The sequence below is a fragment of the Misgurnus anguillicaudatus genome, chromosome 8, assembly GCF_027580225.2.
Source record: "Misgurnus anguillicaudatus chromosome 8, ASM2758022v2, whole genome shotgun sequence".
Classification (NCBI taxonomy): domain Eukaryota; kingdom Metazoa; phylum Chordata; class Actinopteri; order Cypriniformes; family Cobitidae; genus Misgurnus; species Misgurnus anguillicaudatus.
In genome coordinates, this window is record NC_073344.2 from 11,590,652 (window position 1) to 11,615,000 (window position 24,349).

Below are 24,349 nucleotides of genomic sequence, written 5' to 3' on the forward strand. Positions count from 1 at the left end.
AGTAAAACTAAAAAAACAGCATCAAGCAAAATTCTGGTCCACAAAATCTGAAGCAAAAAACAGAAAAAGGTTAATGATGATTTCTGGTTCCTAGAATGCTTTGCATGAGGCTGTTATGTTATAGTTTTATTCTGTAAAGATAAAGACTTGTTAATATTTAAATTTAAATTTATTTAACTTTGAACAAACTCTTGCCAGTAAATAACATAAATTTAAATCTACGGTAAATTACCGGCAACCCAGCTGTAATTTCTATGGAATTTTTTTACAGTGTATGGTAAATTTGTATTTACTGTTTGTTATTTTCTTTAACATAGTTTTGTGGACTTAGTTACTCTTAATGTTATAAATGGCATTATAACACAAAATTCATGACTGACTATAAGTCAGCAATTGAATAAACTTGATTCTACACAGAAACGCACACAAAACTGTTTTGGACATGCATTGTCAGGAGAGAAATAGAATAAAAGGTTCATGTAAGGAAACACTGATTACCTGAACGGTGAATTCACAAAATTATAATTAACAACAAAACAACATCAATAATATAAGAGCTTAAACCTTTATGACATTTTATTAAAAAATATTTTAGTAGTTAAAGTTCTTATTCTGTGAAAAAGCTTGAAAAAAATCTAAATATTCAGATGCAAAGGATTGTGAGTATTCCTTACATGTGCAAATACATTTAGGTTCATTTTACTTAAATGTTTTAATTTATATGCTTAAGTTAAATGAACTCAGATTTTGATTAAAATGTAATTATTTTAGGACTATAAAACAGTTCAATAATACAAGAAAATATATAATACAACTTACTATTCCCACACAGTTCATTTTGTACAAGAATTAATTTATCATCATTTTACTTAGGAAAATCTAGTTCTCAATAAATGTTAATACTACGTAGAAATTATGAGGGTTAATCTAATATATTTTACGACACCAAAAAGTTTGTTTTTTCAGTGTAGAGGTCATGGCAATTAATGACAAACAAACACAATAGAAAGTAGCCCATAAAAGTAAGTCGCTATGAATTGTCAAGATGGCTAAAACTGTGAAAAGATTCAAAATTTCTGCTTTTGTGTTCCCGGGAAAAACAACACCACGTTTCCAAACATGAGAATAAATATTTGACAAAACGTTGAATTGTCTTTTGCTCCTTTAAAGCATTTATGGGATGACTGAAAAGTTTTCTGTTTATGTATTTAAGCGTTGACTTTCTTGACTAGTGAGGAGAAAGCAGCTTGACAACGAGAAAGCAGCGACCAAAGCTTTAACTTTAGATCTTTCAATGTTCATGTTTATAAAACGTCAAATATGACAAATGCAAAACCTCCCAGAAAATCACAAATGTTATACATTTTATCAGCTTCTTTACATAAATAAAAGACTTTTGTAAATTTACTTTTAAAGTCACTTTTATTGTTTCTTATTTAACACCAGTTTAATAAATAAACCACATCTGACGGGGCACATGCAAACATTACAATCTACAACAGAAAAAGGAAAAAACGTTCTTAAACTGACATACAGATGTTTTGTTACAAGCACCACTCTCATCTACTTCCCCACTGTGATAACAGATCCATGATTTCAATGACTTACTATAGAGATACTTTACAAGTGCATGTATATTTACCCATTTACATAAATGAGATACTAGGAACAAACGCTCCTTACACTCATATTTATGAATACAATGAAGAGAATTTTACATTTAATTAAACCCAGGCAGACTTCAAAAATCCCTATGGATTTTAGGGAGATACAAAATGTGCAAGAAATGAATAAAAGTGCACCAGGGGGGACATTGTATCCATTTCTTAAACTTTTCACAGAATATTTCTGTTTAAAAAATCAAAGTGATGAGAAATAGTCGGTGGAGCCCGTAAAGTAGACTGGATATGCCGTTTCATCCACCTGTGCGAGAAGCGGTGGACGATATATTTTGTGGTAAACAGAAATTGTCTCAGTTTATTAAAGCCATGTTTTAAAACTGACCTCACAGGCATCTATCAACCAAAGTCATGTGACTTTTAGCAAACAGGAGAGTGGATGATTAGACTTTAACTATAATGAACAGATGAGATCTAATATACAAACAGATGCATATATAAATGTAAACTCTACAAAATAATTACAGATAATTAAGGTCTATTTAAATGTAAAATTTTATTATTGTAACTCTTTGAATTCTTCAAAAAGAGGGATTTCGTCCAAACGCCGTGAAATCACAAAGGCGACAATTGGTGTTAAAACACAGTTTAGAATTTTTCTGTATTCACGGCATTGCAAAACAATAGCAGATGCATTTAACCATGCGGTCTCTCAGTAAATTCAACCTTAATTAATAACATCAAGAGGAAGAGAAACCCGGACAAACTCAATTATTGAGACAAAGGGATGAGTGAGGATGTACGTTCACTTTTTCCCTCCCCGTGCATGGAGAACATGTCTGGTGAACACATTGGCGGTTTAAGCAGTGGGGGGAAAAAAGAATAAAGTATTGGCGTTTTGACGGGTACCTTTCTATACTTGACTAAGTGCTTTTGCTCCATGTGCAGATTAAATGTGCAGCAAAGCTTTGCTTGCTTCACAGAGGCAGCTTTTAAGGGGGAAGAGCGAGTGTGTGATTGAAATCCGAAGCAGGACTTTCCATGTTAAAACCAGATGAGAGAAGAAGCTGGAAGGACAGTCATTTTCAAAGGGGAAGGAGACAAAAAATGATGTCTTTGATCAGTGCATTATCTTCTGCAGGGGCATGAATGTGTCCTAAAGACGATGCTGAAATAAGACAAAAAAATTTGGATGTTAGGCTCATTTTTAGTTTCATTTTAGAGAGACTGCACTCAATAACAGCAATTTCATAACCATATTCTCTATTAAAGCAACACTTAAGAGTTTTTGCTCTTTGCTCCCCCTACAGGTTGGAAGCGGAATTATCCATTACCACTGTCGTAAATAATTTAGCATAATGCAGCAAAGCTGGCTCTGATTGGATTGTAGGTCTGCCGTAAAGCAAGTTTTTGTAGTTTTCACTCGAACTACAGGACCACTGCCCGACGGTTGGAAACTTCTTTAGTGCCGTTTTGGCCGATAGAGGGCTGCAAAGCGAATATGAAAGTGCCGTTCACCCTGTTTCGAGTGGATGAACCACTGAAACTTTTTTGGAAACGTTATTTTAAGGTAAATCAAACTCTTTGGTGTTGCTTTAAAGGAACACTCCACTTTTTTAAAAATATGCTCATTTTCTAGCTCCCCTAGAGTTAAACATTTGATTTTTACCGTTTTGGAATCCCTTCAGCCGATTTCAGTGTCTGGCGGTACCACTTCTAGCACAGCTCAGCACAATTCACCGAATCTGACCAGACCATTAGCATCACGCAAAAAAATAACCAAAGAGTTTCAACGTTTTTCCTATTTACAACTTGACTCTTCTGTAGTTATCGTGTACTAAGACTAACGGAAAATTAAAAGTTGCGATTTTCTAGGTCGATATGGCTAGGAACTATACTCTCATTCTGGCGTAATAATCAAAGACTTTTCTGCCGTATCATGGCTGCAGGAGGCGCAATGATATTACGCAGGGCCCAAAAACAGTCCCCTGGTATTGAAAGTTACCAAAGGGGCTACTAAAATATAGACATTCTGTCAGTCTTAGTACACAATGTAACTACAGAAAAGTCAAGTTTTAAACAGGAAAAATATTGAAACTCTGATTATTTTAGAGCGATGCTAATGGTCTAATCAGATTCAATTGATTATGCTAAGCTATGCTAAAAGTGGTACTGCCAGACCCGGAGATCGGCTCAAATCGAATGTTTAACTCTAGGGGAGCTGGAAATGAGCATATTTTCAAAAAAGTGGTGTGTCCCTTTAATTAATTAACTTTTAAAGGCAAATAAATTACATATTAAAGGAATATTCCATTTTCTTAAAAGAAAAATCCAGATAATTTACTCACCACCATGTCATCCAAAATGTTGATGTCTTTCTTTGTTCAGTCGAGAAGAAATTATGTTTTTTTAGGAAAACATTGCAGGATTTTTCTCATTTTAATGGACTTTAATAGAGCCCAACATTTAATACTTAACTCAACACTTAACAGTTTTTTTCAACGGAGTTTCAAAGGTCTATAAATGAACCCAAACGAGGCATAAAGGTCTTATCTAGCAAAACGATTGTCATTTTTGACAATAAAAACAAAAATATGCTCTTTTAAAGCACAACTTTTCGTCTAGGTCCGGTCCAGCACGACCTAACGTAAATGCGTAGTGACGTAGGGAGGTCACGTGTTACATATATAAAACGCACATTTGCGGACCATTGTAAACAATAAACTGACACAAAGACATTAATTAGTATTAGTTGACATACAACAACGTCGGAACGGTCCTCTTTCTACACACTTGTAAACACTGGGGCGCAGTATCGCGTTCGTCCTCTGTGACCTCTTGACGTCATGACGTATTGCGTGGGGTCACGCTGGCGCATCACGACCGTATTTAGACGAGAAGTTGTGGTTTAAAAGTGGATATTTTTTATTTTTCTTGTCAAAAATGACAACCGTTTCGCTAGATAAGACCCTTATGCCTCGTTTGGGATCGTTTATAGTCATTTGAAACTCCGTTGAAAAAAACTGTTAAGTGTTAAGTATTAAATGTTGGGCTCTATTAAAGTCCATTAAAATGAGAAAAATCCTGCAATGTTTTCCTCAAAAACGCTAGTTACGTATGTAACTGTGGTTCTGTGAATTCCGGATGACCGCCAGAGGCGGTGCAAAAGCACTAGTGGATTATCGCAGCGCCAGCTAGATAGGTCGAGAAAATATACCAACAAAGTCACATGGTGACATAGGCTGAGCCCTGAGCAATAAATAGCCAACCAGCTCAGCCTTCTGCCTCATGAACGCCTTTCTCGCGCATTCCGCATGACAAAGAACTCTGGCGGTCATCCGGAATTCACAGAACCACAGTTACATACGTAACTAGCGTTCTGTTTCATTCCTCCTGACCGCCAGAGGCGGTGCAAAAGCACTAGTGGATGACTCCTACCAACATAGTCATGAGGAATGCCACCCACCTTAAATCAAGGTTGTCCTCGGAGAACCGCAGAACAGACAGCATGAGGGGCAACAACGTTGATCTTGTAGAAACGGGCAAAGGTACATGGAGAAGACCAAGTAGCAGCTGTGCAGATATCCGCCATAGATACACCCCTGAAGGCAGCCCAAGACGTAGACACCGCCCTAGTGGAATGACAAGCGACACTACCTGGCAAAGGTCTTTGAGCATGCTTGTACGCCATAGTAATAACCTCCACAATCCAATTCGACAATCGTTGTTTCGATATGGCGGCCCCTTTCCGCACGCCGCCATAACAAACAAAGAGCTGATCCGTTCGCCTAAGGTGAACAGTAGCAGACACATAACGTTTCAGGGCCCGCACGGGACATAAAAGATGACTAGACGACCCGTCCGACTGCGGCGTGGGCAGAAAAGACGCCAAAGTGATAGACTGGTTAATGAACTGCGGGAGCAGGACTTTAGGTAGAAAAGAAGGATTCGGCCAGAGAACAACACCGGAATCCTCTGGCAACCAACGCATGCATAAGTCACTAATGGACAAAGCCTGTAACTCACCCACACGCTTAGCAGAGGCCATTGCCAACAAAAAAGCAGTCTTCAAAGATAGCCATCTCAGGTCAGCTGTCTGCAGGGGTTCAAAAGGTGGCGGACAGATAAAATCCAGAACAAGCTGTAAGTCCCATCCAGGAAAACGGGGACTACGAGCGGGCCTCAGCCGCCTAGCCCCTTTCAGAAAACTACACACGAGGGCGTGGGAACCAAGTGAACAACCATTAACTGGTCCATGATGCGCAGAGATGGCCGCAACATACACCTTCAACGTGGAGGCTGCTTTGCCTGAATCCAGAACGTGTTGTAAAAAACTAAGAACGTTTGGAACATCACAACATACCGGATCAAAACCTCGCTCCTCACACCATGAGGAGAAGAGCTTCCAACGTGCGGCATAAAGCTGACGTGTATATGCTGCTCTAGCATTAGTAATAGTCTTAACGACAGCAGGTTCCAGATTAGCTAAAGGACAGTCCGACCCAGAGGCCAAACCCAAAGTTGTAGACGGTCCGGATTGGGGTGCCAAACAGCTCCGTCCATTTGAGACAACAGATCCCTCCGAAGCGGAAGCTGCCATGGTCTGCCCACCAGCATGGAGAGAAGCAAAGGGAACCAAGGCCTGGCTGGCCAACGGGGTGCCACAAGCAACACAGTGTGATTTCCCAGCGCTATCCTGTGTAGTGTTTCCCACAGAAGTGGAAGCGGAGGAAAGGCATAAAGCAGCCGGCTTGGCCACTCCTGGGATAGAGCATCCTGTCCCAATGGGCTGGACGTCTCTACTCTTGCGAACCACCAGCGACAATGAGTGTTCGCCTCTGTTGCAAAAAGATCCACCTCTGCCTCCCCGAAACGCTGCCATATCATCCGCACCACATCCGGGTGGAGCCTCCATTCCCCCGGATGAAGAACGTCCCTGGAGAGAGCATCCGCTACCTGATTTTGCAACCCTGGCAGATGAACCGCCCTCAATGAAGCTATTCGAGGGAGCGCCCAGGTGAGTATCCTGCGGGTCAGATTCAGGGACTCGAGGGACCTTGTCCCACCCTGATGGTTCAAGTGAAACACTGTTGAGGTGTTGTCTGACCGGATGAGGACATGTCGGCCTGCCAGAACTGGTAAGAAATGCTGCAGAGCCAGAAAAACTGCCCGTAGTTCCAGAAGATTTATATGATCCTTGGACCGGGTTGGGGACCAGCGTCCGCAAACACCCCTGTGGTTCCACGAAGCTCCCCAACCGAGCAGAGAAGCATCGGTTGTGACCACCTCTCGACGGGAAGGAATGACTCCTAGAGGAACACCTGACATCAGAAAAAACGGACGATTCCACTGTGTCAACGCCAGCATACAACCGCGTGAGACAACAATCAGACGATGAAGATGTCTGACAGGGCTCAAACGAAGACTGTTGTTCCACCGTTGGAGAGGTCTGAGGTGGAGCAAGCCGAGTGGGATAACCGGAGTAGCAGCAGTCAGCATCCCCATGAGCCGTAAAACAGTCTTGTATCTTAAGCTCGCTCCCAGCCGGAAACGAGCAAGCAGCTGTAGAATATTGTCCACCCTGGCCTGTGAGAGGGTGGCCGACATTGCGCAGGAATCCAACGTCATTCCAATGTAAGTGATTTTCTGCACTGGACTTAGATGACTCTTCGCCTCGTTGACGACAAGGCCTAGCCTTTGAACATGCATCAGAAGTAGGCTGGTGTCTTGCACAGCCTGCCAGCTTGTGCCTGCACACAGCAGCCAGTCGTCCAAGTAAGGCAGGATTCGCATCCCCCTGGACCACATGGGATGTAGGGCTGCAGACATGCATCTCGTAAACACTCGGGGGGCCAGAGACAGGCCAAAAGGAAGGACCCTGAACTGGTAGGCTTGGTTTTTGAAACTGAATCGGAGAAACTTTCTGTGCTGAGGAGCAATCGGCACGTGAAAATAAGCATCCTTCAAGTCGATGCTTGTGAACCAATCCCCCTTCCTGACAGACCGAAGAACGTCGGCTGCCCGCAACATTCGAAAGGGCAGATGTTTCAGGAACTTGTTTAGATGTCTCAAGTCCAGAACCGGACGAAAACCACCATCCTTTTTTGCTACGAGGAAGTATGTTGAATAAAAACCGTCCCTTTGAACACAGGGATGAACTCTTTCTATGGCTCCTTTCTCCAGAAGAGAACAAATTTCCAGAGAGAGGGCCACTGAACGTGCCGGATCTTTTATGACCGTCTGAACGATCCTGGAAAAACGTGGGGGCCGGCGTCGAAACTGTAGAGCATACCCCTTGCTTAACGTGGTCTGAACCCAGGGATCTACAGTCGTCTCCCTCCAGTACGACAGCTGTGTATTTGAGAAACGGTCGACCACCGGCCCGATGGCTTCAAGCTTTGTGAGTGCGCCCTTTAACGGTTGTGGGGGGGCGCTGATGTGGACCCCCTGAAAACTGCCGTTGCTGTGGACGAAAACCTCGAGTGTCCTCAGCAGCACGGGGCCTCTGTGACCCTTGAGGTTGCGGGTTAGGACGCTGGCGGAACCTCTGATCCTGGGTTGGAAAACGATGACGAGCCTGAGGGCCTGGCACTTTAAAGACTGGATTACGCTGCGTCAATTGTCGAGTGGCCTCGGACAGTTTTAACCGCTTTTCCAGAAGCTCTGGAACAGTAGGTCCGAACAGGTGACCGGGAACAATTGGAAGGTCACGTAATGTCTTCTTGCAGTCTTCAGGCAGTCTTGCTTGGGCGAGCCATACCTGTCGACGAGCTGCCAGGAGTGTGGCCGTCAGGGTACCCAGCTCACGGGTAACATGACCCATAGCCAAAAGGGCAGTTTGAAGAAACTGCGAGACCGAGGGGTCAGGTTTAGACGACTCGAGAGTGTTAGTAGTGGCAAGGAGTAATTGACAAATGGTGTTCTCTGCCCGGGTAATATATGCAGTAGACTCGTATGCCTTCTTAAGTAACGAGTCGGTGCGGCCACACTGGGCACTGGGGCATCGCACATTGCCTCGAAGAGCCTCATCGGGTGACACCACTAGGGCAGCGACCGCCTGTTCGATCTCCGGAGCACGGCCAACTCCAATAGTATCTGCCCCAACCATAGATGCCAGAGTACGGGCTGTCCTTGGTCGCCTTCTCGAAGCATTAGAACTCGTAAGGGAGTTGGAAAACTCTGCAATGAAGTCCTTGCAAGGTGGCATAGCGAAGCTGGATCCGGCTGCAGTCTGTCTGAAAAAGACACTGGACTGTGCTGGCTGAGTTGGCGATTCATCCAGCCCTAGGCGTGCGACTGCCATCTGAAGCACAGCCACAGTGTTATCTGTGGAGGACATAGTCTGCCCTGAATGAGCTGATTCCCCACTAGAGCCCCCAGCTACTGAAGAGGCTGCGTTCTCCAGGATGGGAGATTGTGCAGTAGCATCTACCACTGTCATATCCTGAAACAGTGCATCAGATGCACTTGTGGAGAGCACATCGAAATCTGAGTGATGTGAAGGGGAAGATGAACCCAGATGTTCAAGAACCCTAGGATTAATGGAATTGGAATCCTCCTCATCCTCCTGTGAAATGGTAGCAGGTGATGCAGGAATCACAGGCTGTAGCGTCTGGAGAAGGCGTTTTATTTCCAACATCTCAGACGAAAGTACAGCAACCGTTTTAGAAAGAGAGGCATCCTCTGGCTGCTCGCTATCTGTAACATTAGCCTTCTTCTTAGCTGGAGGGGCACCGGCAGCCGCCGATGCACTGCGTTTCCCTTTCCGTTTGGCTGACTGCGACTCCTTTTCCCCAAGTCTGACTGCACATTTAGGGTCCAGTTCGGCCAGCCGAAGCCGTCTCTCTGACATGGGCAGGAGACTACAGTGCAGACACGGGTTCGTGATAGCCTCCTTTAAATGCTGCAGTCCCAAACATGACGGACATACGTCGTGGCCGTCGTCCGGCAGGAGTGAGTTAGGGCACAGCTTGCATGTTAAGGGAATAACCGTGGCAATAGAGCTATGTGCCATAACTTTCCCCAAAAAAGAAAATGAGGGATAAATAATTTCAAGTCAGTGACAAATGTTAGCAGGGAACCGCTAACATAAAACCGTGGCAAAAAAAGACCTCTAAAAAACAAAACAAAACGAGGTCTTGAAGTGAAAACCCTCCGTATAAAAAAACCCAAAGAGAAACTAACGAAAAATCACCGGGTAATACCGAGAGCTTTAAGGGGTTAACGGGAAACCGTAACTATTGAAACACCGGCCGTCGGATAGCCCCGAGAGGCCCGAGCAGTTACAAAACGAAACCAAAAATTATGGGGAACGTCGGTATAACCGTCCGTAGAAAAAAACTCTGGCCCCCGGATAGAACCGAGAGGCACGAGCAGTCACACAAATCCGTCTGAAAATAAAAATGACGGGGAACCGTCACTAAAAAAGCCCGTAGGAAAACACAATAGCCGCCGGGAGCTAACACCGAGAGGCTGAAACCCCGTATATCCGTCAGATGTAAAGATGTAACGATGACGGGGAACCGTCATACAAAAACGCCCGTAGAAGACACTAGCCACCGGACGGCACCGAGAGGCATAAAGTGTTGACAGAGACCGAATGTAATAAACCCACGACTCACCGATCGATGCAAGGAAGAAAAGACTCCAAATAGCGCGCTGTCACAGCTTGCGAGGACGAAAAAAAAAAAAAATTCGCTGCTCAGGTAAGCTGCACTTGACGGCGCGAAAATCGAGGAAAAACGACCTATCACAACAAGCGAGAAAGCAAAAGAGGCAGAAGGCTGAGCTGGTTGGCTATTTATTGCTCAGGGCTCAGCCTATGTCACCATGTGACTTTGTTGGTATATTTTCTCGACCTATCTAGCTGGCGCTGCGATAATCCACTAGTGCTTTTGCACCGCCTCTGGCGGTCAGGAGGAATGAAACAGAAACATAATTTCTTCTCGACTGAACAAAGAAAGACATCAACATTTTGGATGACATGGTGGTGAGTAAATTATCTGGATTTTTATTTTAAGAAAATGGAATATTCCTTTAAATTTCCCCGATATTCCCAGGTTTTTATAAAAAGTGATAATCCTGGTAAAATGAAAAGTATAAAATACCCCAATAAATTTGGATGAAGAACATGTGGGCAATACCATGCAAATGTCAACATTTTAATTACTTTTTTTTACCAGACTGATATCTTAGATGTCAATATTTGGTGATTTAAATACTCATGCAAAGTCTCTTTTTTTTAAATTTTAAAGCATTTTTCCATTATTTTCCAAGGTTAAGTTATTTAAAATATCACATCCATAATGAGGAAATGTCATGCTCATAAAGTTTTTCCTCATAAATGCGAATACAAAAATTCAAGTAAAATAAATATTAAATATTCTTTGAAAAGCTATCCCATCTCCATTTGTTGGGTATTATTGCTTATGGTTTTGCATTTATTTCACAGAACTGTCTCTCAAAAACTTTTTGTCACATCCATAACCTATGCATGTTTCCCTCATATTAAATATAGACTCATATTTTTCTGATGTCTGGACTTTATCATTAGGGGCTTAGAGAAGGTAATAAAATAATAAACATATACTGTGAGTAAGTAATAAATACATTCTGTAAGAAATGATATTTCAACTTTTGACTGGAAAACATCACATCCATAACTCTGAAATTGCTCATGTTATCTATGCATAGTAAATAAAACAACCACCTTCTGCTCTATTTATCCTTGTGAAGAGCTTCAATGAAGGCTTCAAGTTTCTCCTGAATTTCCCGCACTTTTTCTGTAAGACAAAAAATGTACATGTGAGCAAAACACAAAGTAGCGAAACTGTCAGTTCAGCATATACATTTCATCTCCTCTGTTTGTACTCCTCAAGTTTGAACGTGCCTAAAAAAAAACCTGTCACTGCAGTGGTGCACTTTCAAGTGGACTCGTATGCAAGAAAATATTCTCACGGATAAAGTATCATTCGTGTCAAGTGGCACCGTGGGCACAATCACTGTCACCCGAACAGCAGATGGTGGACTCTGACAGTTCAATACTGAAATGTATGTGTGGTTGAGAAGCAAATGATGAAGAGGTGGTGTTCTATTGCACCTCCTCATCTCCACATGCCGATTCAAAGCTTGTCCCCTTCAGGGGGTTAAGGTGGAGGAGGTAGAGGAGCGTGGAATGGCTGTTCCCTGGGAACGTTACAGGGAGATGTCCTTTGAAATCAGAAATGATTCTGAATTTGTTGTTTTTTTGGGCAAATAACTGATTGATCTTTTTTAAAACCACAACAATCAAATTAAAGGCTACAAAGACTAAGAGCTAAAGGACCCCATTAAAATCAAATGAGAACTAATTTCTGTCTCGTATTGGTGGTATCTTATTAAAAACTGAACATTTGGGCAGGACATAATGAAGATTTTATCTCTTTTTGTATTACAATAGCTGCGTTTACACCAACCGCGTTTTGAGGCGTCAAAATCCTAGTTCGCAGCTTGAACAGTTTGAATGCATTCGCGTAAGACGCGCAGAAAAAGCAAGCATTTGACATGCGTCCGAGGCAAAGTGGGAGGGGCAAGTGCTGTGCGGTTGTCTGTTTGCAAGATGGCTGATGTTTTCTATAGAAATAAGAACTTGTGTCGTATAGCTCCGGGTGATGCTCACGTACAATATCAAGCGTTCCTTCACGTTGAATGAGTGACTCTGGGCAGGGCTGCCACCACAGCAGCAAGCAGGCCCCTTGATTGGTTAACATGGTGCGAAAATCCGCCAAAGTTCAAATTTTTCAACTCGGGCGTCAGCCTACAAATTCGCATCAAACGCAAAATGCACAAAAAGCACCATTCGCACGTATTGCGTGTACTGCACCAGACGCTCAATTCACGCCGATTAAGGCGGAAACGTGTTTACCGCGCCGCGCTAAACGCCTAATTTGCACCGCGAGACCTCCAGACGTGCGTCAACGCGTCTTCCCATTGACTTAACATTGAAATCACTCACGCTTGACGCCTCTACAACGGCTGGTGTAAACACAGTATTATTCTAAGGAAAATTTGATTGGACAAAAATCTGTGTAGTAGTACTAGACGAGTCATCAATATTTTTGTATATATATGTATATGTATAAGTTTAGATCAGGGTTGCCCAAGCTCGGTCCTGGAGGGCCGGTGTCCTGCCGTTTAGTACCAACCCTAATCAAACACACCTGAAGCAGCTAATAAGGTCTTACCAAGCGTACAAGCAATTGTGCGGAGGTAAGTTGGAGCTAAACTCTGGCCCTCCAGGACCGAGTTCGGGCACCCCTGTTTTGGATACATGTCTGTATGCCATTTCTGTGCACTCATGCAAGTCCATTTGTGTCCTAATAGTGTGAAAAGAAACTATTTAAAGTGTCGTATGACAACAGGTTAACTGGGCTTTTCAAGTGGACACGGCAACAAGTTTGTGGCCGTAACTAAATACTGTCATTCGAGGCTCGTGCAGCCGTTTTAGCTTTTTTGTGATTCGGGGATTCCCCTTTAAATTCAGAGATGGGGAATGAAAGACATAAGACAGCCTTTGTGGACATCTCCGAGGTCTGAAATCCAACACTATGACCCACACACTGGCGCACACGTGCAGCTCACACATAAACTTTCTCAAATGTCCCGAAGCATGGAAACGTGACCCTTCAGCACCCTCCGAGCACATACATGCATGCACAAACCCCAGGAACGGTATTTTTTGTGCACGGGACATAAAAGGAAGTAAAAGAGTGTATTACGTTGGGAAGGGGGCATTCTGACACAGCAGGTGTGGAGATGAAATTCAAGCTGGCTGTGGTGCGTTGGTTCATAGCAGCACAGAAGTATGCTAATCCCTTACACTATTTCCCCAATGAAGCTGGATGATAAAATATCCCAATATATTTTTAAGCGATTTTAAAAGGTTTATTATAAACTAAATGTTATCGTCCTGCAAGGATCAGTGGATATATTTGAAAGTGAATAGTTTGATCAAATGGATAGTTTGAATTGATTCATAAAAAAAGATCAGTATAAATCAAGTTAATGTAGCAGCATCTACTACACTGCAGAGGCCAACTACAATGTGTCTTGCCCAGAAATTGTGTTTTATCCAATGAAGACTTAAAGAAGAACGAATGGCAATGAATGATGTGAACTTGTGTGCATATTGGCTTAACATGCCTGAAAAGACTGTGAGAAACAGATATTTATTCCTGTTCGCCATCTGTTAAGGAACGCAGAATGACGGCTAAGAAAAGGCCAAAACAAGACTTTCCTTTTCAGCCCAACGGATATTTGACACAGGAGAGAGAACTGCTCCTTCCCCTGCTCCTGTGTGTCCGAGAACGGGATCCAAACTCCATTTAGAAGCCTGTTTACCTTAGAGATGAGCTTTTGGACACATCCATTCATAGGTCTCCTCTCTTTATCTGGTCATGAATATTCCCATAATCCTTTGGCCCCTGTCCCAGCACCCTCCTTTTTTGAGGGTGTGTGTGGTGGCTTTCTCTTTTTGCGGGATTCCTCCTCAATCCCTTTTTTGAAAGGGGCTCTCGCCTGATCTCCACATGAAATGATATCTCTTTCACTCCCGCTCTCGCGGGCCTCTAAGCCTCCCGGGCCGGGCGGCAGAAGGCTGGAGAAAGCCCTTAATTGACCTGTAATTAGACTGTGAAACAGTGTGGCCGTGGAGAACAGAAAGAAGAGGAAAAGCGCGAGTCAGGGCACGGGATACCACCGAGGAGATGGAGGCCAAAAGAGCTGCAAGGAACTGAAGAGAAACTCAATCCCTTTTGATACAAACACTCTTTAGTGTTTGCCATCAAGTAGCACAACCGTTAATGGGGAAAATCGCAAAGAAATTAAAATGTGGCAGTAGCTTTATCAACTGCTCACGTTTCCCACCATTTTTCCAGAGGAAGACCACTAAAGAAGTTGGAAGTTGTTCCTGCAGCTCACGTGGTAGAGCACTGAATTAGCAACAAAGTTCGAAAGCAGGGAAAAACATTTCTGTTTCTTAATATGCGTTCTGTAGTGATCTTGCGTCCTCGTGTTCTCGCTCTACGTCATCATTAATCGTCAAAGTTAAATTCCAATTCTCAAGAACCCAAGTAAAGAGGACGCATGAAAATGCCCGGATGTGTTCTTGAAATCAAGGATGCATCGAGTGCAGACTTGCGCGCTGAAATCGCTTTACGCCCCAGAAGTCTTTGCGGCAAAACAATGGCGTCGGTCAGCTGACCAACAGGAAGATCACACATCTCAATTCTCACAAGTGCGTTCTGTGTTCTCGCGACCTTTTGAGTTCGTTCTTTGCGTTCTTGAAATTGAGAAACAGCCATACTCATTAAAGAAATATATAGATGTAGAAGAAGAAATGTATTGAATGCCGTATAAGTCGCTTGTCAGCCAAATACATAAATCTAAATGTCAGCTGGGATGAAGCTCCTAAAGCAACAAGCAGGCCACCAGGAGGGTCTGCTGTCTTCTATGGTAGATATTCCTGTATGATTTTTTCAGACAGGTAAAGAACAAGAATGAATGCGGAATAATAAATCAGCTCTCAGGTATCTCTAAAACATATGGCCAGAGAAGAACTGCCAAAATCTGAACTAATTTGAAAAACGTTGGCTTACTTCAACGTGTAATCCCTTATACTCTGCTACTTAAGGGGGGAGATTATTTGAGATAAACTCCAAAAATTGGAATCTAAAACACCCAACGACACATCTGGCTGAAAAGTAAACTCATACGTGAACCCTTCTGTCTAAATATGACACAGCCATCTCTGATGTCATTTAACCTCCGGTGCTTCTGATGGTAATTTTCCCTTAAATTTCCCCCTAGGCTGCGTGAGAGACTTTTCCTTATGAGGGTTATGCGTGCAGACAGCCCCGTGTCAACACAGGTGTACGCTGAACTCCTCACCTTCCCTTCGCAGGCTCCCTCCAGCCTGGCCAATAAGCATTTAATTACAGGGCTTTGGTGAAGGTAAGTCAGGGGCAAGTCAAGACGTGGAGCAGCCAGAAAACAGTCAACCGGACAATAGACCGCTGTCCCCCTGCGCCTGCTTGAGACAGAAAGTGCACGGTGATTATATACGCCGTTCTCATAACTGCGTGTCAGTCAGCGTAAAGATCCAACTTTGACCCTCGCAGGTGGCCGAAGTGGGCGAGACACCAAACGTCCGGTATCTCCATTAATCTCACACTTTAGGTCGGCCAAGCCGCTGCGTGCCCCGATGGCGGGCTGTTCTGAGATGGTAAACATGTCCAAATTCCTTAATGCGAGAGGATGTCATCTTAACTCCATCGAAGGTGATATGTGGAACCTGATCCTCCGGCACGCTAGGCCGGCTAATGTGTGTGCCGAAATCTGTCAGGGCTTTTCATCAGGTCCTGATTTAATGGATCATTAGGTGGGACAACATATTTATTGATGGAGGTTGTGTACTGGTTAAAAGGGTTCAAGTTTAGGCCTCTGGATTTAAAAGAGAAAAGCGAGCTTTGTTGGAGCAGTCGGCAGGATGCATTACAGTGATGCAGTGAGGTAAAAATTATAGCTTCGGTAAATCCCTTCTCTTAACTATGAATTGAACAAAGACATGATAAAGAAGCTGTACTATGTCATCCCGACTGTGCCAGAAGGTGAAGCGCTGCAACAAGCGCACTATTTTTACTCTACAAGGAAGGAAATGTATGGTTTTCCTATTACCTCATAGCAGGCTATCTGGCAGATAGATGTATAGTGCAGTGTGCTGAGGCTTTGGAGAGCAGCCTTGCAGGAAACTGACAACAGGATTTGCTTTAGTTCAGCCCACACTCTTAAAAATAAAGGGTTTGTCAAAACCATGCTAGAAGAACCATTTTTGGTTCCCAAATAAGCATTTCTTTTAACCTTTTAGAGTCTGTAGATCTTTTTTCCACTACCAAGAACCTTAAAGGTGCATTGTGGGACTTTTAGCGGCATCTAGACAACGTAATACCAAAACACAATCTATATAACATTTTGTCCATTAAGGGTTATGGCAACGTGAAATGGCGACTTCCATGTAAGTGGACCCATAGTGTATGTAGATAAAAATGGCTCATACTAAGGTAGTAAAAACAATACAGTTCATTATGTAAGGTCTTTATACAGGTCAGTGACAAAAACAGCTTGGCAAGATGAGAAATTTAAAAATCTTAAAAAAAAACTTGTTTATTTATGTTGATTTTATGCAATAAAATATTACACTTGCACCATTTTTATGAATGAATGGACCTGAAAATGTCAAATGGTGTAACCGCCAATTGTGCAAAATAATGAGACTATTAAATATTTTATCCACATTGATGGCATGTAAGGGTAATCATAAAAAAAATTTAATATAATTTTATTAGTTATTTCTAAATGTAAATTTTAATGTGTTTTTGTAATATTTAAAAAACAGCTGTTTTTCTTAATAATCTTTGACAAATGATGTAAAAATGTATGTAAAAATCATATTACACTAACCTAGATGATTATATTTTATTCCACCTTTTTATGAATATATTTATATTTTCATTTAAAAGAAATACTAGTTACACCAATTGACACAGACCGGTTACAGCACATTGACATTTTTGCAATTATCCCCCAAATATTCTTTCAAAATTAATAAAACCAAAAATTTTAGACTAAAAGAGAATGTATGCAAGTAATCTGCAAATTTATTTTGAAATTTTAACCCTTTTACATTTAATTGAACCATACTGACACAAAATAATTAACTTCAGGTCATTGACCCTTACACCACTGATAATATAGTTATGTATCTCATATTACATTTCTGTCAAGGGATCCTTCTATAAGTCTCACATTGCACCTTTAAGTGCAACAAAAAGGTTCTTTGGATGTTAACTCTTTCCCCACCATTGACGAGTTATAAGAGAAAACGCTTCCCTGCCAATGACGAGAATTTCCGGCTTTCCACAATACGCTATTATATACCAGGAGCCAACTTTTACAACCCGGAAGTAACTCATCAAGTGAAAGAGAAAGAACTCCGTGTATGTTTTAAAGATCACTCTGCATTTGATTTCTTTCAAAAGTCCTTTGCAAAAATTGAATTATCTCAGACTTTTGCTCAAAAAAATAGTGTTTTTGAAGAAACCTACCCATATTTGAGAGGTGATAAAAAGAGAACTTATGAAGGTAGGATAAAACTTTTTTTTCTTTTTTTCTTTATGTCTCTGAAAAAAGCTGGCACTGGCTGTCAACTTTTTAAAAAACGCTGGCCTGGAAAGAGTTAAAGATTCCTAATGGAACCATACAGACCAACATAGAAACTTAAAGAAACTTTTAATTTTAAGTATAGAGGCATTGCAGTGATGGGGACCTGCTAAGAAATTAAACAAATACGAAACATTACAAATATGGTACATTTTGGTGTCTCACAAATTTTATCCTATGAGCACTAAACCCACTCGTCTTACTTATTATTTTACTTTTTCTTTGCTGCAAGAACTAATATCTTACATACAATGTAGGCAATTTCAAAAGCATAAAATATTGTATTAGATTATTATTACTACTATTATTTAGATCAAATTTCTCTATTTAATTTGTCCAAAACAATTCCCAAAATTCAGCAAAGCAAAGTTTAAAACAATTCAGAAAATGTCATGTTTTTTATGGGGGGCTGAGGGTCCTAAAAACTGTAAACTGCATAAGATGCACATCAAATATTTAGCTTAACCTCCAGATTACTTAAATGATCAAAACTTTGCAGACTCTTTGGGGAAAGCGCAGAACGCGAAACCTCTGGTCCACTTCCCATTCTTGTGACGTGCTTCCACAGGTTGTTAAAAGGCAGTGAGGCACAGAGTGAATGTAAAAGAGGGGAAAATACTTCCCAAGGACCTTTCCTTCACAAGGACGACGAGTGTTGAGAGATTTATGTGTCGAGAGCAGGACCTCTGAGAGAGGGGTGACGGAGATGCGTTGGTGGGAGTGGGCGGCAGGTTATCGGACTGCATGGGAAGAATGGGGCTACGGCCAGCTTTGAGGGGGCAAAGGGGGCTCGCTCCAGCTGTTTAAGAGACGGAAACGGTTTTCTCTCGCCCTGAAAGAAAGGCATAATCGTCTTTCTGTCACTGGAGGGGCTGGCCAAAAATATGCTTTTCACATTAGAGCTACGGGGTGCTGAGACTATAGCGGGAGCGTGTGAGAACAAGGAGGAAAAAACACAGGAGCTGGCCACAGATGAAAGGGAAGTTTATGGAGTTCTCTATAAACTATTGTGTGACATCCCAGAGCGTGCCATTCTGTGGGAATGAGAATGCATTGGTTGAATCCTCAAGGCGTTTGTTAATCTGTTAAAAAACATTTAATATCGGAAGTTTTTCGAAATAGATATTATATCTATTTAACATTAAAGGTACAGTATACAACTCCGAGCATTGCAACACCAGCGGAAAGGTCTTAAGTTTGATTCCCTGGGAACACACACACTTAAAAAAGATATGTCTTAGTCACTTTGGATTACAGCGACTGTTAACTGTATAAATGTAGATTTCTTTGTCAGAAACATTTCTCAACATTCATAGGTCATTTCTTAAGCTTTGCTATTTGATTAAACTCTGTAGCAACCACGACAACATCACGACCAGACGATAACTGAATCAACAGTTCACATGAAATGCCTCAATAACCAAAAAGTATATATACAGTTATCAAACAGTAGCCAACATTCAGATTTTTGCATTAAAGGAAAACACCACCGTTTTTCAATATTTTACTATGTTCTTACTTCAACTTAGACGGATTAATACATAACTATCTTTTTTCAATGCGTGCACTTAATCTTTGTACGGCGCATTGTGAATGTGTTAGCATTTAGCCTAGCCCCATTCATTCCTTAGGATCCAAACAGGGATGAATTTAGAAGCCAACAAACACTTTCATGTTTTCCACATTTAAAGACTGATACATTACGAGTAAGTATGGTGGCACAAAATAAAACTTTTGTTTGGAGCCATATGAATAAATGGAGCTAGGCTAAATGCTAACACATTCACGAAACGCTGTACAAAGATTAAAAGTGCACGCATTTATAAAAGATAAGTATGTATTAATTTATCTAAGTTGAGGTAAGAACAAGAACTGCTTTTCCTTTCAAGCAGACACTTTTATTCAATGCATTCAAGCTATACATTTCAGTAAGTGTGATGCTGGGATTGAACCCATGACCTTTCCATTCCTAACACAGTGCTTTACCATGTGAGCTGAAGGTACACTAATGATTACATAGACGACAAAGAGAGAGAGAGTCAGACACTGTAAAACGGTTGAGACGTACACAAGCTTCTGTGGTGACCTAACGCCTCATGCAAACACAGTTAAGCTCTGTGTATACAGAGTCAGGGGTAGCAACATACATCACTAGACAAGGAGGAAATGGAGGAGCACGTTTCACTAAGCGCTAAAACTGGTTTCCACATCATCCTTTTATGAAGCAGACAAAATGATGTAAAGGTGTAAGGGGGGTTGTTGGAGAACGTATTTTTTTAAGGAAGGTACAACACACAACACTGAGAGTGAATCACAATAGCTGTTGAGAGGATGCTGGAACATGTGGTATACACTGACTGTAGAAAAGTGAAAAGTTGAATCAACCTAAAAAATTATTTTAATTTTCACAACCAAAAAACAAATGTAAAATTTCACTTTTGGAATTGAAAACAAACTTTTTTTTAGGTGTTACCAATTTAAGTAATTTTTTTTAAGTTGATCCAACTTTTTTGCAGTGTAGATACGGATAAGTTAAAGGAATATTCCATTTTCTTAAAAGAAAAATCCAGATAATTTACTCACCACCATGTCATCCAAAATGTTGATGTCGTTCTTTGTTCACTCCAGAAGAAATTATGTTTTTTGAGGAAAACATTGCGGGATTTTTCTAATTTTAATGGACTTTAATAGAGCCCAACATTTAATACTTAACTCAACACTTAACAGTTTTTTTTCAACGGTGTTTCAAAGGACTACTAACAATCCCATACGAGGCATAAGGGTCTTATCTAGCGAAACGATTGTCATTTTTGACAAGAAAAATAAAAAATATGTACTTTTAAACCACAACTTTTCGTCTCGGTCCGGTCCAGCGCGACCTAACGTAAATGCGTAGTGACGTAGGGAGGTCACGTGTTACATATATAAAACGCACATTTGCGGACCATTATAAACAATAAACTGACACAAAGACATTAATTAGTATCAGTTGACATACAACAACGTAGGAACGGTCCTCTTTCAAGACACTTGTAAACACTGGGGCGGAGTTTCGGGTTCGTCTTCTGTGACCTCTTGACGTCATGACGTATTGCGTGGGGTCACCTGGCGCATCACGACCGGATCTACATGACGAGACGTTGTGCTTTAAAAGTGTATATTTGTTATTTTTATTGTCAAAAACGACAATCGTTTTGCTAGATAAGACCCTTATGCCTCGTTTGGGATTGTTTATAGTCCTTTGAAACTCCGTTGAAAAAAACTGTTAAGTGTTGAGTTAAGTATTAAATGTTGGGCTCTATTAAAGTCCATTAAAATTAGAAAAATCCTGCAATGTTTTCCTCAAAAAACATAATTTCTTCTCGACTGAACAAAGAAAGACATCAACATTTTGGTTGACATGGTGGTGAGTAAATTATCTGGATTTTTCTTTTAAGAAAATGGACTAATCCTTTAATATCATGATTATTTATTTAATTTCTAATATTTTATTAGAACTGGGGTTTGTGAACCCCTGGTGGTCCATAAGGGAATTGCAGAGGGTTTGTGAGTTGATGAAAAATAAATCACAATTAAATCATACAATGTAAATACACAATTAATCCAATAATGGGTAATAATAACAATAACCATGTGAAATACTTCTGATATAAACATTTTAAATGTTTATATCAGAAGTATTTCACAAGTAAACATGCAAATGTGCTATTAAATTATTGAAATAATTACATTATTTACCTGAAGTACCCCATGAGATTTTATGTCAAGGGGGTTTGGCTGAGAAAAAGTTTGAAAACCCCTGTCTTAGAGCATCATGTTAGCAATGAAAGGTTATGGATTCGATCCCCAAAGAACACAAGTACTGATTAAATGTATAGCTTAAATGCACTGTAAGTTGCTTCGGAAAAAAGCGTATGCCAAATGCATTAATGTTAACATATGTTAATGTTAAGTGTAATAAAAAACAAATAGATATGTAAAATTTAAAACAGATCAAGGCAAACCACACTAAAAAATCTGTGATAAAAAGTTTTGGAATTTTGAAGAATTTTAAAAGAAGTGAACCATCAAAATCTGCAACACTAACGCCAACAATTTCCCATCACCTTGTAAAAAGTAAAAGTAATGGTGGAAATATGGAAAACCAGACATCCACACCTCATACACGTCTCAAACTTTTTTTTGAATGCTTGAGGGTCAGCACAGCCTATAAAAACAAACCCTAAAAAAGTAGCTACAAAAAATACAAAATAATTACTTCGGCAGTTTACACATCAATTTTCCAGCCTGCAAAAAAAAAAAAACGTGAGCGAAGTTCACGATTAAACTGTCATAAAGGCTGACAAGAGAGGGAGCCATGCAGGCCGTGGTTTGTGGTAATTGAATCAAGTCTATTAAGTAAATCAAAGACTCATAAAGCCGTCTCTTCACATGCCTGCAGTTGCATATTAGTGATGTGGGCAGCGGTCCAGATGAGGCACGATGCCACGCAGCTGCCCTGGTGCGCCGAACGCACGACACGTCACATCACCCCCAGGCAGCGAGCATGAACATAGCCATCTCACACATCTAATCCCACGCATTCTCTCTCACACACACTCATACGCAGACGTACACATACACAATCCCCAAGTGTGAAACCGGAGCAGCTCTCTGCCTGCCTGCCTGCAAGTAAGGGCAAATCGCTCTTAACACCAGACTTTGCCCCGGGGGTACATTTTTCCCTTTGTTAAGGGAAGTACCCCGTCCTCCCCCAGCTCCTCATCTTCAAACAGGCAGACAGGTGAGGCCAGGGTCAGTGGCTCAGCTCCCCGCACCTGTGGGGAGTAATAGCCCCTCGTGGCCCCCTGTAAGCTGGACTCAACCTCTGGCCCAGCCCCAGGTTTCGCGAGCCCGTCGATACATCTCTGGTTTTATGAAGGGGGCTGTCAGTTTTTCCAATCCGTCTAAGAAAAAAGGCAAACAGGGAGCGTGTAACAACAGCTCATAGGTGATTTAAAAAGCACAAGGTTTGAAATCCCCCTGCTTCCTAACCCCTCCCCGTTCGCTACTGGATTCTGGAATCTTTTCCTGTTGGGTCTTGTAAGGTGGGCGATGCGAGATAGACATGCCTTGGAGACAATCTCTTAAAATAAATCGCTTGCTTTCTGATTTCTAACATCACCATTCAGAAGTATAGCAAAACAAGGGGTCGTTGGAATGGCATGAAGCAAATCAAAAACCCAGTTTGGGGAGTTCGGTACAGTCTTGTATTGGATCTGCAAATGCGTCATCAAAGTGAACTGGAGCACAACGCTCCGAGGGACTCAATCAGAGTAATGGGCTTCAGTGATTTGTAAAAACTCCATGAAGCTCTCCAGAAGTCAAATGTCTGAGAAAAGCCTTTCAACTGGCAACCAGAACAGTATGCTAAGGTCATTAATATTCGAGAATTTTATCTGAAAAAAGTAATTTTTGGTAAGGTGAAAAATGAAGGATCTTTGTTGTTAGAAATAAAGATGCACCTAGTTTGCAAGGGATTGCATGAGGGGTTTTTTGTGAATGTTGTGGGCAAAAATCCTTGATCTTGCGGCACATTTTCTTTAAAAAATGCGATGGTATATGCGGATAATTCTGCAATTTTATGCGATGAAATTGCGGGAACGTGGCAAAATTGCGGGAACTTGGCAAAATTGCGGGAACTTGGCAAAATTGCGGGAACTTGGCAAACTTGCGGGAACTTGGCAAACTTGCGGGAACTTGCGGGAACTTGCGGGAACTTGCAAAAATTGCGGCTGCGCATGAGTGAAGTAAATGCAACTTTTTTTCAACTTTCTGCAAAGATATATGTGACTTTTGCTACGAAAATGCGGGGATTATGACATCATGCAAGCCTGCATATTTTGCGAGCAGAAATCTGCAATTTATGCGGCGAAAGTGCGGCGTATTTAAAAAATGCAGCCCCGCATAAATATGCGGACGTTGGCTGATTATGCATTGAATCATGCGATCGCATAATCGCGTTTTTTTTCTAGAGGGACTGCCTATGTTGTATATGGAATCTACTCACTTTTTGGCATTTTACTCTCCATGGCATGGATTTGTTAAAGATGTGCTTAAATGTGAGTGCTATTGTTACTAGCTTTTTCAAAATGTCAAGATTCTGTGTGGGCCTGTTCATTCATAAAGTCTTTTTGGGATATCGTTAATAAGTTTATTAGCAAATTAATATGGAAATCATGTGTAAAATACGGAAAATTGAAAATGAAATGAAAGATGCTCTTACTACAGTTTAGATAGAATTAGGAGGTGAGCATGGTCAATAAAGATCATTTAATCTGCCCTGGGAACATGATGCCATCTCATGCGGAAAAGGCAGCAAGGCCAGGCAGGCCCAAAATTCCTCTCTGCTATTTGAAGAAAAATTAGAAGTGGCCAGGATTTCATCCGGACTCATGTTCTTTGCCTATTCTTGCAGGATGTGGCAAAGCCGAAGA

At 41.4% G+C, this 24,349-nt stretch overlaps 1 protein-coding gene across 7 annotated transcripts in view; it reads right to left on the minus strand.

The window, feature by feature from the left end:
- Window positions 1-1,403: 1,403 nt before the first annotated feature.
- The window catches only part of opa1 (OPA1 mitochondrial dynamin like GTPase), a 56,889-nt gene continuing 33,943 nt past the window's right edge, over window positions 1,404-24,349 (minus strand). For all 7 annotated transcript variants that reach the window (XM_073870296.1, XM_073870294.1, XM_073870293.1 and 4 more), the window contains 2 exons: window positions 11,329-11,401; window positions 1,404-2,787 (listed from right to left, as the gene is read on the minus strand). In XM_073870296.1, coding sequence (XP_073726397.1) covers window positions 11,337-11,401 — 65 coding nt within the window. In that variant the 3' untranslated portion in view covers window positions 1,404-2,787; window positions 11,329-11,336. The remainder of the gene's footprint in view (window positions 2,788-11,328; window positions 11,402-24,349) is intronic.